The 14,031-nt window shown below is 56.6% G+C and overlaps 1 protein-coding gene across 1 annotated transcript in view; it reads right to left on the reverse strand.

Moving 5' to 3' along the window:
• Positions 1-2,407: 2,407 nt before the first annotated feature.
• Positions 2,408-14,031, reverse strand: part of PTPN5 (protein tyrosine phosphatase non-receptor type 5) — a 52,947-nt gene continuing 41,323 nt past the window's right edge. The window contains exons 8-15 of the mRNA XM_045808630.2: positions 13,366-13,555; positions 10,927-11,011; positions 7,340-7,419; positions 7,007-7,144; positions 6,422-6,532; positions 4,203-4,363; positions 4,001-4,114; positions 2,408-3,586 (exon numbers count right to left, since the gene is read on the reverse strand). Coding sequence (XP_045664586.1) covers positions 3,493-3,586; positions 4,001-4,114; positions 4,203-4,363; positions 6,422-6,532; positions 7,007-7,144; positions 7,340-7,419; positions 10,927-11,011; positions 13,366-13,555 — 973 coding nt within the window. The 3' untranslated portion in view covers positions 2,408-3,492. The remainder of the gene's footprint in view (positions 3,587-4,000; positions 4,115-4,202; positions 4,364-6,421; positions 6,533-7,006; positions 7,145-7,339; positions 7,420-10,926; positions 11,012-13,365; positions 13,556-14,031) is intronic.

The following is a 14,031-nucleotide window of genomic DNA, read 5'->3' on the forward strand; positions in this document are numbered from 1 at the left end:
CGAACAGCTACACAGTATTTCGGGGGATGGCTGTCCCATTTGTATTTAACCAGCAGGGCAGTTTTTCCGTATGAGGAAACGGATGTCTGAGAGGAATCACCTGTTCAAGGTCGTTCAGACTAAAATCCTGGCCTCTTGACTCCCAGTCCACTGCCCTTCCAAGGGACCCAAGAGCCTGGTTCTGAGCCAGTTAGAGGCTAAACTTCACCTCCCCGCTGTGATAGATCTCTGCCCGGCCTGCTTCCGTCTCTGAGCTCTGAGACTGTCACCAGCTAGACCCCAAGAGCTGACCTTTACTCCTCACCTGCTTGTACCCACTGAAACTTTGTCCCACACTTCCTTTAAGTTCTTCTTTCCAGCTTATCTCTTAACTCAGGCAAAAGACCCGAGGGGCCTAACATCCCGTGATAGAAACCGAAAGAACCCGTCAAGCGGTAACGATTGCCTGGACGGGAGCTTGGGCGGCCCAGACCACCCAGACCAGTTTGAGCTTAAACCCCAACTCACGCCTGCGCAGATGGACCATGGAGTGACCGACAGCTACCTTTAGCTCATTAGAATACTAAAATCTCCACCCAAGGAGGAGCCTCAGCATCATTTACATACAATATACGTATGAGCATTTTTCCTTAAAGCGCATGCGCGACGTAATGCCGGCCTCTACGTAGGAGGACAAGGCTCCCCTAACTAACTATTCACCCTAACCCCCAATAAAAGAAACCCACTCGCCCTTGCTCAGGGAGTCACGGCACTGGAAGTTGTTCCCCATGATCTCCTTACTTGCTGCAAATAAAGTTTTCTTTGTGTGAAATTCACCTGGTGTCGTTTCTCCCTGTGACTCACCAAGGAGCCCACTCATGTGAGTTAGGTTACTCTGGCCGTCCTGCTCTGGGCTCCGAAGCGAGCAGGCGCTGCCCCTTCTTGGGGAAAGAGGGGAGCCTTACCTTTGTGTGACCAGTTCCTCCTAACCCTTGAATGCTGTGTCCACGGCTTTGGGCGGTGCAGCTGTGCCCGGGCTATCGGCGAGCTGGTCTCCTTCTTCTTTTGCCCCAACAGTGGAGCCACCAGGAGTCACGGGTTCCTTAAATGTCTGGCCCCTTGGGGGCGATCCCTTACTGAGGCCCCACAGCTGCCCCAGCTACACTGGCACACTGCTTTGGGGGGAGGGGAGTGGGGGGAGGGAGGCTGGAGCCAGGCTGGAGGAAATGTTGGGGACCAGGCGTGTGGGCAGGAGTCTGAAGGTGGTGGTCCAGGGTCCTTCTGTTCCCTTTCGGCAGAGGTTTTGGTTCTCACTGCTGGTGGGTGGGACCTCTCTGAGCCGAGGGGCTCAGGGCAGTGTGTGTGTGTGTGTGTGTGTGTGTGTGTGTGTGTGTGTGCGCGCGCGCGCACGCACATACACACGCATATGTACATGTGCCCACAGCCCAGTGGGGCCGGGGTCAAGGAAGTCGGCCATTTTGCAGAAGCCCTGGGGGCACCATCTCATTGGACTCTATGTCTGGAGAGCTTGAGTGGGCTTCCAGGGCCACCCCAGGGGGAGGAGATAGAAATGTTAGCTCCCCTCCCCCTTCCCTCTCCTACAGCTCAAACCTCGTCTGGGTAGAGGGTAGAGGCCCACCGTCCATGGCTGGACAGCATGCCCCCCTGCTCTGGGACCTGCATCCCAGCTGTTCAAGCCTCTCCCTGTTGCTTCCTCATTGTCTGTAGTATAGCTGCATGCTTGGACCCTTGACCAACCCACACTAAATTCTGGTACCTTGTAAGGACCCACTGGCTGGTCAGCAGCCCTGCCCTGGACCCTCGCATGCCCTGAAATGACTCCACCTGTCAGCAACGGCATCACAGCTACTTTTGCTGCCTCCCTGAGGTCAGGGGTAAGAATAGAGCAGGAGTGTCCTGATAGCTCAGGATCTGAGCCCTGGGGCAGAGTATCCTGGCCCCTTGGGAGAGGCTACTCTCAGCCCCGGCCTTACAAGGGAAATTTCCAGGTTGCAGCTGCTGTTAGGACCTGTAGGGCTCACGGGATAAGTGGGTGGGCCAACAGGGAGGGGGCTGGGTGTGACCTGAAAGCCTCCCTGCCCTAGCTTTGGCCTCTCTGGCCCATCTGTCAGAGCTGGTGGCCTGACAGACACTTTGCCTTCTCTGGAAGTCTCCCACACCTGTCCTTGAGGCTCCCCATGGTCCAGGGCTCCTGGACGGGTTCGGGAGGGGGATGGCGCAGGAGAATCCTGCCAAAATCAAATGGATTTGGTCTATACTTCCAGTCTTCACGGAGGGGGAGGGGCACCAGGGAGCTTGAGAGGGTGTGTGTGTGTGTGTGTGTGTGTGTGTGTGTGTAGAGGGTGCACAAAGACCACGTTACAGGGAGGCAGGGACGGGGAGAGGCAATCACACAGACCCAGGGGGCTAGTTTTGCTCAAAATGCTCCGTTTATTGCTCTATTCAATGACCACGAGCAAATTATAAAAAGACACCAAATGTCTCTGTCTGCCGTGGAATAAATATTTAAAGTCAGCAATAAAAACACGTGGCTCCGAGATAACACATGTTGCCAAGAGTCATGCACGCCCTGCTGCCGGGCTCTCAACACACGCATGGACACAGGAACACGCGGAGCGACACGCAGCGAGACTGCTGGGAAGGCTTTCCCACAGGGACACAGAGCAATGTTGCACACAGATCTGGGGCCCAAACCCCACCCCACCCTCAGAGCTCCCCCTTTTCCCACACCCACCGGGGCCCAGGTCCTCTGGGTTCACAGCCCCCCTCTGTCCCCTTCCCTGCCACAATGCCTCACAGGCTGGTCACTGCCTCCTGAGGGCATCTGACACCACGAGGTCACTCTTGCTGTGACACTCCCCCCGCCACCCCAACCCAGAGACCTCTCCCCCCAGCTGAGATCTCTCCGCCAACTCCTCAGGAGCACCCCATGTGGTCCCCATAACTGGGGCAAAATGCAATCTGCCACTTGGGAAGTGGGGGTGGGGGCCCGAGGCAGCGCCTCTGCCTGGGCTGCTTTGGGGCTGGAGCTCATGACCCCTTTCCTGGGCTGAGGAGACACAGTGTCCGGTACAGACAGCAGAGATGGATGGACAGACAGACAGGCTGTGGCAGGACGCTTGGAGTGCGGCACAGAAACGTTTTGGATCAAGTAGCAATGGAACCATCGTTAAAAACTGAGGCCCCAGGTCTGCATGGCGTGGGTCAGGCCCTGGGGCCCCAGGCCTGGCCTGGCACATCCCTCCCCACCCAGCCCCCCTCCCCAGTATGTACAGTAGGAAGAGCTATGTTGGGGGGGCAAGGGCCAGGCCAAGGCTGACAGAGGAGGGAAGGAGGGAGGGAGGGAGCAGACTGAAGAGAAGGAAGCAGGAGGGGCACGGACGGGGGGGGCGGGGGGCAGGCCAGGACCGAGGCAGGGCTCTGCATGTGGCCAGGGTGAGGGCCCAGACTCAGGCTGGGTGGTGCCCAGAGGACCTCAGGGCAGGAGTGCAGTCACTCTGGGGACTGGCGGGACAGCTGCTTCTCGTAGAGGCTCATGACATGGTGCACGAACTGGTATTGCTCGCATGTCTGGATCATGCCGCCCCTGCGGGCAGAGACACACGGTGAGCACGGGGTTGTGGACGGAGGGGCTGTGGGAGGGCGCCCCAGACCCGTGACTACCAATCATTCGTGAAGGGCCTTGTCTTTGTGTGGAGTGGAGGGCCATGCCCTCCCGTCTGCTCCTTCCTGCCCCTCCCAGCTCCGCAGGGAGAGCAGGGACAGGGATGACATCCCCCGCCCCTGTCCTTGTGCTCACCAGCTGTGTGTCTTTTCCCTCCCCGTCCAGCCCCCAGCTGTCTGGATCCAGCTCTACTCATCTGTCCTCTCCACTCCCTAGCTGCCAAGCAGTCCATATCCAGTGTGTCCGCGGGCCCTCACCCCGAGCGTGCATCAGTTTCCCCTGCTGCCCCTGGGCCTCTGGCTCCCCGTGTGCCCCCGCCCCTGCCCCTGGGCTGACCTGTCCTGACGGAGCTGGCACGTGGTCTTCAGGATGTCCACCACTCCCTCATGCCGCAGCTGCTGGCAGCAGATGCTGGTGGCAATGAAGCAGCCCGTCCTGCCGATCCCTGCACTGAGAGCGGAACGGACGCTGGGGTAAGGAACGGAGCAGCTTCGGAAGCAGGGAGACCGCCCTGCCCAGGGGCCTGGCGAGGACCCACCTGCAGTGGACGATGATGGGGGCACAGTGGGGCCCCTCCTGTTGGGCTGCCTCCTCCACCTCCCGCACCAGGTGCAGGAGTGGGGGCGCCCGGTCTGGGGTCTTCTGGTCGGGCCAGGACGTGAACCAGTAATGCTTCAGGCCACGCTCTTCGGTCCCACTCTGTCCAGGAGACAGAGACCCACCCCAGATACACGTGAACTCTTAGAACCCACAAACCAGCCCGAAGATGGGATGGGAATGGCAAGAACACAGCGAGGAGGACCCAGGGTGTGGGACCCATGGCCTCTGCCATCTACACTATGGCTCAGTGGCATGAGACAGAGACCCAGAGCCAACGTGGTGATGGGAGCTGCTCAGTGAGGCTGGCACTGGTCTTCGCGGTCAGCTCTGCCCCAACAACTCCAGGATTATCCAAGAGAATCAGAGAGCCCCTCTCCAATCCACTCCTGTTCTGTGGTTCTTTATCTTAACAAACTGCCAGTTACCCGTTAGTCCCATGACACAGAGCGCCGGGTCTCCCTCTCCCACCAGCGCTCTGCTCCACCTGCCCACCCCCGGCAAGTCTTGTCAGTTTTCTCTCTTCTCTGCCAGCACCACCTCCACTCTGGCCTTTATCTTCTCTGCAGTCTCTCGCTCCTCCCTGACTGCTCCAGCTCCATGGAGGCCAAACACATGGAGCACCCATCCGGGCCTGAGCTCTCCTGCTGAGAAACCTCCAAGGGCTCTTGCTGCTCTCCGAATAAAACCCATTCTTCTCAGTCTTCGGTCTGGCAAATAAGACATGTGGTCCAGGGTCTAGCCCTCCAGGCCCTTCTCCTACCCCTGTATACTAGTACTCAATGCTCCTGCTTTCCAAATGGTCTGCAGAGAAGACCTCTGCCCCCCTCCCCCACACTCTCATGGCTATTCTATCTTCCATGCCTTTCTTTTTTACTTTTTTCTCTGCCTGGAATGTTTTTCCCACTTGTTTGCCCCCCCCCCCCAGTCAACTCTTCCTCATCCTGCAAAACCCCATTCGGCACCACCTCTTCCAGGAAGCTCTCCCTGAACACCCTGGCTAACAGAGTGTCCATCTTCTGTTTTCTTTATCTCTAGCTTGGTACTTCCCATCTGTGGGTGCTCCTTTCGGAGAGAGTCCAGGCTTTGGGCAGCTCTGTGTTCCCAATACCCAACCCAGAACAAGGCTTAGGGCAGGCTCTTGTAAAGACTCATGGATAAAAGTAAATATCCCCAAGGCTGTCTCATGGCACTGAGATGATAAAGCAGCCCTAACTTCACTTCAGCCTCTTTCTAGGGAAGCAGAAAGCTGGTTTCTTGGGCCCCTAGGTTATCTGGCTGTGACAGCTGCCCGAGCCTCTGCCCCCACCTCCTGGCCCTTTCATGCCCTCCAGCAAGGCCTAGATATCAGAGCTGCTCAGGTGACCACTGCCCCCTGGGGGTTGAGGGCTTTGACACCCTACCGTCTACAGTGGGAGAGGCAGCTCAGAGGGACAAGTCTCAGGCCTTGAGTCTGACCCTGTGGCTGCCTGTGTCAGTAGACTTCCGTTTCTGGATAGAACACCAGCTTCCTGGTGCCCGGCTCACCTCTCCCAACCTGTGCCGTGATTACACTGGGCTCTACCTTCCCCAAACATGGGTCTTATGTCTCAAAAATAGAACCCATTAATCCTCCTGATTCCAAAGGAACAATCTCCTCTATTATGCTGAGCCTGGAAGAAGCACAACTTCAGGGTGGGAGGACACCTCCCCCCACTCTTCTGGGCTGTTTTGTGTTGCTCATGTATTATAGGCCTTCCTTTTTGTGTAACCATCACGACGTCCCTGTGAAACCCAAATGCAGCAAGGAGTGGCTGCCCTCTGGTGGACAGATTGCATACTACAGGATGGCAATGGACCTTCCGCTTTAAGGACGACCGTGCTTGAGATCCCTTATCCAGGCAGTCCTGGACTTGAGTGTTTCTGAAGCAGGGTTGGAAGGCATTCAGAATGACAGTGTAGACAGAGAGAGAATCCAAGAGCATTAAATGCAACTGAGGTTTCGTCCTGCCTCTGGCCCTCAAGTCCATTCACCCCTTCCGCATCCCTGCTTTTCGGTACATCCTGAGAAAGCACAGGCCTGGATTTCAGCTACAGTCGACTCCTGGACCCACTGACTGTGACATCCCCAGTGACGGCCCTGTCCACATCCTCCCAGCCCAGCCCAGCCCCTGGCCTCACCCTGAGGGAGATGAGTCGCAGCCGGTAGTCCTCAGTGTGAATGACCTTCTGCACAATGATCTCCACGCCGTCGTACTCCACCTGCTCTTCCGGCCAGTACTCCGTGCACTTCTGTAGGGGCGCAGACCAGGCTGCACACACTCCCAGTGCCCCCCAGCCCAGCGTCCCCAGTGCCCCACCAAGGTCAGCAGGGCAAGATATAAAAGGGTAACAGGTTCGCAGTTAGAGAGCGCTGGGTTCAAATCTCAGCTTCATAACCCGAAGTTACTTCCCCTTTTTGAGCCTCAGTTTCCTCATCTGGAAAATGGAAGTAAGCCCTACTTCGAAGGACTCTTCTGGGGATCTGAGTAAATGGGCCGGCATGGGTTCCGGCGTCGCCTGCGTGAGCACTCAGCAGAGCAGCCTGTTTCTGATCGCAGGTCCGCCCATCTCCGTGGCCCTGAGCAAGTGACCTAACCTCGCTTGGCCTCCCATTTCCCCACCTTGGCTGCAGGCTACCAACCTCCCAAGACCGTTAAAAGGACTAACATGGAAACGCAAAGGGCACAAGTGGCCGACAGCGGGGAGCAGCAAAGGGGAGCCTACCTCGTTCATCTCCTCGATGTTGGTGATCATGACGATGATGGGCGTGTGCTCCTGCCACACCATGCGCCAGAAGTCGCCAACCGTGCTGACGATGGGTCCCTGAGTGGCGATGTATACCTTCTCTTCCCCACCGTAGCCCTGCGGCCAGCCAAGCCCAGGCTGTCAGCGTCCGACGCAGTGCTCCTGGGCCCAGTCCCCACACTCAGGCCCTTCCCGGGGAGGGTGGGGGGTTGCTGGCGGGAGTCACGCTGGCTTAGGGACAAGCCTGGAGGATGGATCCTGCGGGCTCGGGCCTCCCTTTCAGGGAGAGTTCACTGGGATGGGGCTACGTACCCGGATGTAGTTGGCATTGATGTAGGAACTCAGAGGGTCATCAGGGTCTGGTGAGGTCAGCCACACTCTGCTGTGGGGGTCTGGGGTGGGGAGAAGACAGGTGAGGCTGGTATTTGACAGGTGCGACAACCCCTCTAGGGCTGGGCCCATCTTATCTGGTCCATTGCGGGACATCCACATTTCTTCTGGGATTCCTTGAAGTTCCTCCTTCCCCCGCCCATTAGCAAAACACTGGCCCATCTCCGTGGCCCCGGCTCCCTGCCTCTGTAGCATCACTGCCTACCCCTTGCCTGTGTCCCCTAAGCTGCCCTGGCTCCCCGTGCCTCATGTTCTGGAGAGGGCAGAGCTAAGTCAAGAAAAGAATGACCTAGGGGACACATCCCAGTCAGCAGGGGCAGCAAGAGTTTGGGGCACACACGGTCACTGACGTGCTGGGTCCACTTGGAAAAGCACACTGACCACCTAAGCCTCAATTTTCCTACCTGTAATACGGGGGCAAAGCTGCCTACTTCCAGGGTTGTTGGGAAGATAAATAAGAAAACAGCTGGGAAGGTGCGATGTAAACTGTAAAGTACTTTATAAATAAAAAGGGCTGTTGAGATTTGGGGGTAGAAAACTGAGGGAGAGCACAGGGATGGAAGGCGCCAAGCCTTCCACGCCTGGGATCCAACGGCAGGGTCTCAGCAGCAGATGCACGTGGGCACAAATGGTTTTCTTTTCTTTTTCTCCAATCTATTCACGTGTCCAATCCCGCGGTTACAGATTCTCACAACTTCCTGTTCCTCCTCGTGGAGTAGAATCCGTTTTGTTCCAGCTAGAGCCTCCCTGAACTGACCCTTCTGTCACTCTTACCCCTTCTCTGGGCTTCCCTTTCTCTCCCAAATGGGGGGGCCGAACTGAAGGCGCTTCCAGCAGCCAGTCTGGGCCTCTCCAAGGCAGGACAGGGGAGCCAGAGAGCTGGGTTCGAGTCCCATTGCTGTGACTTGCTGGCAGTGTCAAGGTGCACCATTGACTCAGTTTCCCCGTGGTGAGTCTGCGAACTGGAGACATTCCTTCCATCCTTAGACCAGTAACTTAGCCCAGCACACACTACGTAGCACAGAGCTGTTACGACTGCCATTAATGGCTTCCCTAGAAGTTACCAGGTAGAGAGGATCCCAAACTGGGGAAGAGAAACAGGTGACACGAGCCTCTGCTCTCCAGCCCTTTTATGCCCAGCCCCTTGGCCTGAAGGTCCCTGGAGCTGATCTGGGGGTGGGGCAGCAGAGGAGGAAGCAAGGGAAGGGGACCACTGGTGGCCTGCAGAAGAAAGGAGCAGGGAGTGCTGAGGGGTCGCTCCCTTCTTGTCAGTGCCTGCCCAGATTAGGGGCCGGAAGTGGGCCCAGCACCCTCGGACCAAACACCAGGGCCTTTGGCATTAAAGAACTGCGTGGGCACAGTGACCCCACTGAGTACTGCCTCTGTGCCTGGCGCTGTGCTCGGGGGTAGGGACTCCTCGACAAGCAAGATGTGGTCCCTCCCCCAAGTACTGGGCAGGCAGGCAAGCAGTGGGTGGTCTGACAGCACCCGGGCTGGGTGTGAAGGCCCAGCAGGAGCAGGAGCGGGGAACACCATTCTGTTCGATTGCAGGGCACAGGGCAGGATGGGGGATGGAGACATGAGCCAGAGAGGAACGAATGGACAGCAGGTCTTATGAAACCATGCTTATAAGGCTGGACTGAAACCCGAGGATTACAAGGCTGACAATGACGGTGTTTAAGGAGGAGAATGACACGATTAGATTTCTGCTTTGCACCATTTCTGATAATGGTAGATGATGGACAGGAGGGGAGAGTACAGGACTCAGGAGACCCATCAGGAGCCTGGCACAACACCAGGGGCATTATGTCAGTGCAGTCTATGCACATAGTGCCCCTGGAACTGGGCAGTGCAGAAGCCCTGACCCCAAAAAGTCATATGGCAGTGAGGATGAACAGAGCTGATCTGAGAGACATTCACTCATTCATTCATTCATTCATTCATTCATTCATTCATTCATTCATTCATTCATTCCCTCTCTCCCTCACTCAAGAGCAGAATGTCTACTATGTACCAGGCCCTATTTTGGTACTTTGGTACGTGGCAAATGGACAGAAATTGCTCCCCCATATCCTGTCTTCAGTGTTGCCCGCTGGGTTACTGGTCACTCTGTCCTATTAACGGCCCATGGATCTGTTTCTCCCTTTAGACTGTGAACTCCCTGTGTCTCATTCATGCCTCAATTCCCAGCCCTGGGGTGGGGCTTCAGCTAATGTGTGCCGAATGAATGAGAGAACAAGCCTCAGGGTGTCCTGGATCTGGCAGGGCTCTGCCAAGGCTGACAGGACCTCTGTACCCCTCCCTGCCCCCGCCCCCCCAAACCAGTCCCAGTCTCTGAGGCACAGGGTCAATTCCTGCCGGCCACAGAGGATGCTCTGTCGGGCTCCAGGGCCTGGGAGGCTCAGAGCATGCTTGAAGTGGCTCAAGACCTCTCAGCAATCCAGTGGGGACCAGGAAGAGTGGTGGCCTGGCTCCCACCCTCCCCAGTGGCCATTCTGAGTGAGCAACAAAACCCTGGGTTCTGGGGGATCTGAGCGCCTCCCTCCACAGGGGGCTGGTTGGTTGGAGGGTAACAAGATGAGGAAAGAGGTGAGCAGCCCTGAATAATGCATCCTGGCCTTAAATGGTGCTTTGTTTAACCGGAACTACCTAGAGACTGTGTAACCATAGCAACCACAAGTCGATATTTTAAAAGTTAAAAATAAGTCATGACATCTTACATGTTGTTGGAGATGCTGATGGCAAAACTGCTTTTTTAAAGCCTCGTTACTCCACAAACTGAGTGGAGTAGGTTGGTGGGGATCCACTTTCAACAAGTTACCCCCTCAGCTAGCCCTGGGGCCTGGGGCCAGAACCTGGCAGGGGTGACAGGCAGACAGGGGCTTGATGAAAGGTATCTGAAAATGACACCCCAGGGCTGAAAGAGGAACATTAGGTCACCTGGTCTAACTGCCCTCAAAGGGGGAAAATCCCTCTCAGATCTGCCAGGGGATTGATCATGTACCTTCACTTGAACACCTTGAGTGATGGGGAGCTCACTACCTGCCAGGCAGCTGATTCCCTTGTGGGATGGTTCTTCCTGTTAGAGGACTCACAGTCTGACCAAACTTGACTCAAGGTAGACAAAAGAGCCCAATTCCAGGGTCAAAGAGGCCCAGGTTGAAACTCAGTTCTGTACTTCCTAGCTGTGTGACTGTGAATGAGCCACTTAACCTCTCTGAGCCTTATCTTCCCCTCTTTAAAATCTGCCTACTCCGAAGAGACAAAGAGACCTTTAAACTGTCTAGGAGCTGCTATTACCCTCATTCTTTCTCTCTGGGTTTCCAGAGCTGAGCACAGCCAGGGCAAGTGTGAAGGAATGAAGCCCCCCTTCGCTGGGTACCCTAACCCTCCTTCCCTTCTCCTCGAGATCCTAGAGGCCTAGCTCTGGGCTTGAGGTCTTCCTCAGGGTGAGAGCCACCGAGGGGAGGGGGAGCCTGTCCCCATCCGCAGGGGCAGCGAGTACTCACTGGGAAGGATGGTTTTATACCGGTTCTTCCGCACCAGCCCAGGGATGTCATACTCCTTCGGATCCACAAAGTTCATGGGGATTTCCTGTAAGAGGAGGACATGGGGGGGGGGTGTTACCCGCTGTGGGCTGGCTCTCACAGATATTTGAATCCGACACTGGTGGGGCCCTAACTTCTAGTCCAGGCGTTTACTTGGGTGCATACATTCATTCAGTGAGCATTTACTAATAAACGAGTCAGAGCACATAAAAGCACTTAGAATAGTGCCTGGCACGCGGTGAGTGTATAATAACTGTTATTATTACGATTGCTGATCCAGGGCCAGCCTGGCACATAGTAGATGCAAAATAAATGGTTGATGAACAGGAACAAGGGAACAAGTGACCCGGCCAGTCATTATCTTCTATCACACTCCCGGTGCTGCAGCCAGCCTGAGCGGCTTCGCTGATTTGGGTTCCCACGCTGGGCATCCCCACCTCAGGGGCCTGACTTGGGCTGCTCGCTTTGTGGGAACATCCACCCCATCCTCCTCTTCCTCTGTCCTGTCCACCTTAAATGCCACCTCCTCCGAGAAGCCTTCCCCAATTCTCCAGCAGGAAAGAAGCCTCCTTCTGAGCCCCCAAGAATGCGTTTGTGCCTCCCATTCATGCTCTATGTCAAAAGCCCCAAGTTCAGAGTTCTCTGCCTGGCATGTGAGGTGGCCTGGGATCTGGTTTTTGTCCCCCCCCCCCAAGGGCTGCTCTCAGGGAACCTGCTCTCCAATTACACCCCAGTCTCTTCCCTGCTGTGACTATGCCCCTCGCCCTCCCACCTCCAAGTCTGAGCTCCCAGCATTCCTTCTGACCTTTTGTGGGTTGGGAGCACTGGTCCCACCCTTCTCCATCTGTCCAAACAGTTCCCGGCCTTTAAATTCCTCTCTTGCCCCCTCCCCACTGTTGTTGGGGTGACTCCCCAGGGCCTCTGGCTTCCCTGCTCCCCTTCCACCTGTCCACACTGCTCAGTGCCTGACTACAGACAGGTTCACAGTGTCCATGGTTTTGGGACATAGGAAGTATGGGCTTCAAGGATCACTGTACTCAATTTCTAGGGTTATTATGAGAATCCAAAAAAACCTCCCGAAAACTCCCCCCCAAACCAACAAGTACAAAGTGCCCGTGGAGTGAGGTTACAGGCTGTGTTCCTCTGTCCCTGGGCGAAATCACAACGATCTACTGAACAGGCAACACCAGAGAGGACGCAAGCCCTTGCTTCAAGGGGAGGTGAGGGTGGTGAGAACACACAGCAAAGCTGAGGCTGGGGTGGTTGAGGAAGGCTTTCTGGAAGCATCCAGTGAGGGGATGATGTGAGTAGAGGCATGGGAAGAGAAAGACCTGGGGGTGGGGGGGTGTGGTGGTCCAGTTTGAAGTGCCAGTCCCTGTAGGGGTGGGAGGCTGGGCCAACTCGGGGAAGACAGGTCATGCCCAGCCCTGGAGAATGTGGAGCGGTGGGTCGGAGGGTGGCAGAGGTTTTCTCAGAAGAAACGGCCATCTATCTGGTCCGGGTAGGAGGCAAGGTGGCCTGGGCAAAGGGAGTTGAGGGAGGCACATGGCTGCCCCAACCCCATGGCTTCTCCCAGGAGGGCCTCTCCCCAGATACTCAGGCCTCTTGCCCATTCCTGCCCACACTGGTAGGTGAGTGACCGGATGGATGAGTTTGAGTGAAATGCACTTTTGGGCCCAAGCCCCTTCCTTCTTCCTTCTTTGGGGACCCTCCTGCTGAGAAAGAAATACAGGGCTGCACCACCTGGGGTGGGTAGAAAATGTGTTAATTCCTAGTATTAGGAAGCTTGCTATTGCTACGCACCTAAGCCTCATTTGGAGCTTAGCTTTTATCAACAAAAATAAAGGCGATATTGTGGTCCCTATGTCTTAGCTAACGACCGGCTGAGTGCTCAGACAGGCAAAACAGAAATGTCATTTATTGGGCCCTTCAGAGTCCAACAGGAGACAGCTGGAGGCTCTTGCAGGGGTCTTGGGGGGGTGACCGGAGAGTTGTCAGAGGACGAACAGTGCTTGGAGATGCTGGGGCAGGAGGAGGGAGGGAAAACAGGGGAGTCAGAAGGAAGGCTTTCTACTATTTTCAAAGCACCGTACTGGGCAGTAAGGACTTGGGGATGCCACCAGACCCCAGTCACCGGGCTGAGTGCTCTGCACACGTTAGCCGTCTCTTTAATCCTTGCAACATTCCAGTGATTTTTATTCCCATTTTCCAGATGAGGAAACTGAGGCTCAGAGGGGAAGCAGCTTGCCCCAGATGGCGGGAGAGCTGATAAGGAAATGTCATTAGTCTAGGAGGCGCTGCGTTCTGGGCACCCCACACCACGGCCTGGCTAGATGTGTGACTGATGTGAGCGGAAAGAAAGGTCTGCCCGCGGTGGGGGGCTGGCTCAGGGGGACTCACGAAGAATTCTGCCTGCAGCAGGAAGGGGTCCAGGGCCTTCTCGTGAAGCTCGTCGGCCTGCAGGACCCGGGAGGCGCTGAGAAGGTACTCCCGGGCTGACTCCTCACGTGGGGACATGAGATAGCCGAAGCCCTCCTCACCGCAGCCGGGTGTGCACATGTCCAGGGTCAGGGAGACGTTGGAGCCCCTCCTGGAAGGACCGGGAAAGGGGGAGCGCATCTCAGAGGCGGGGAGATGAGGCGAGAGAGATGGGAGAGACCCAGGGTGGGAGCAGGGGGGCACCCAGGAGAGCAGTGGGAGGGGGACGGCACCCCAGTGTGAGAAGCACAAGGCTCAGCTCCGAGGCTCAGGGCTGACTCCCTGCCTCCTGCCTCCTGCCGCGGAGCCGCTGACTGAGGGAGGCTTGGGGCCCCAGTTCCAGCAGTTCCACCCAAGGCACTCTCGACACAGCCCTCCCCGGACCCTCTTCTGTCACTGCTGGAGGCAGTCCCAGCCCTGTGGCCCCAGGAAGTCATGAGAGGGCATCTGCCTGGAGTGGAGAAGCAGGGCTCTACCCTCTGCAGCACGGCCTTGGTCCCACCTGTCCTGGGTGAGGCTGCCAAGGAGAGACGGACGTCTCATCCAGGAGAGGCCAGAGGACGTCTCATCCAGGAGAGGCCAGGCCCC

This window comes from Ursus americanus, chromosome 24, assembly GCF_024610735.1.
Source record: "Ursus americanus isolate L20-20 chromosome 24, mUrsAme1.1.p, whole genome shotgun sequence".
Taxonomy (NCBI): domain Eukaryota; kingdom Metazoa; phylum Chordata; class Mammalia; order Carnivora; family Ursidae; genus Ursus; species Ursus americanus.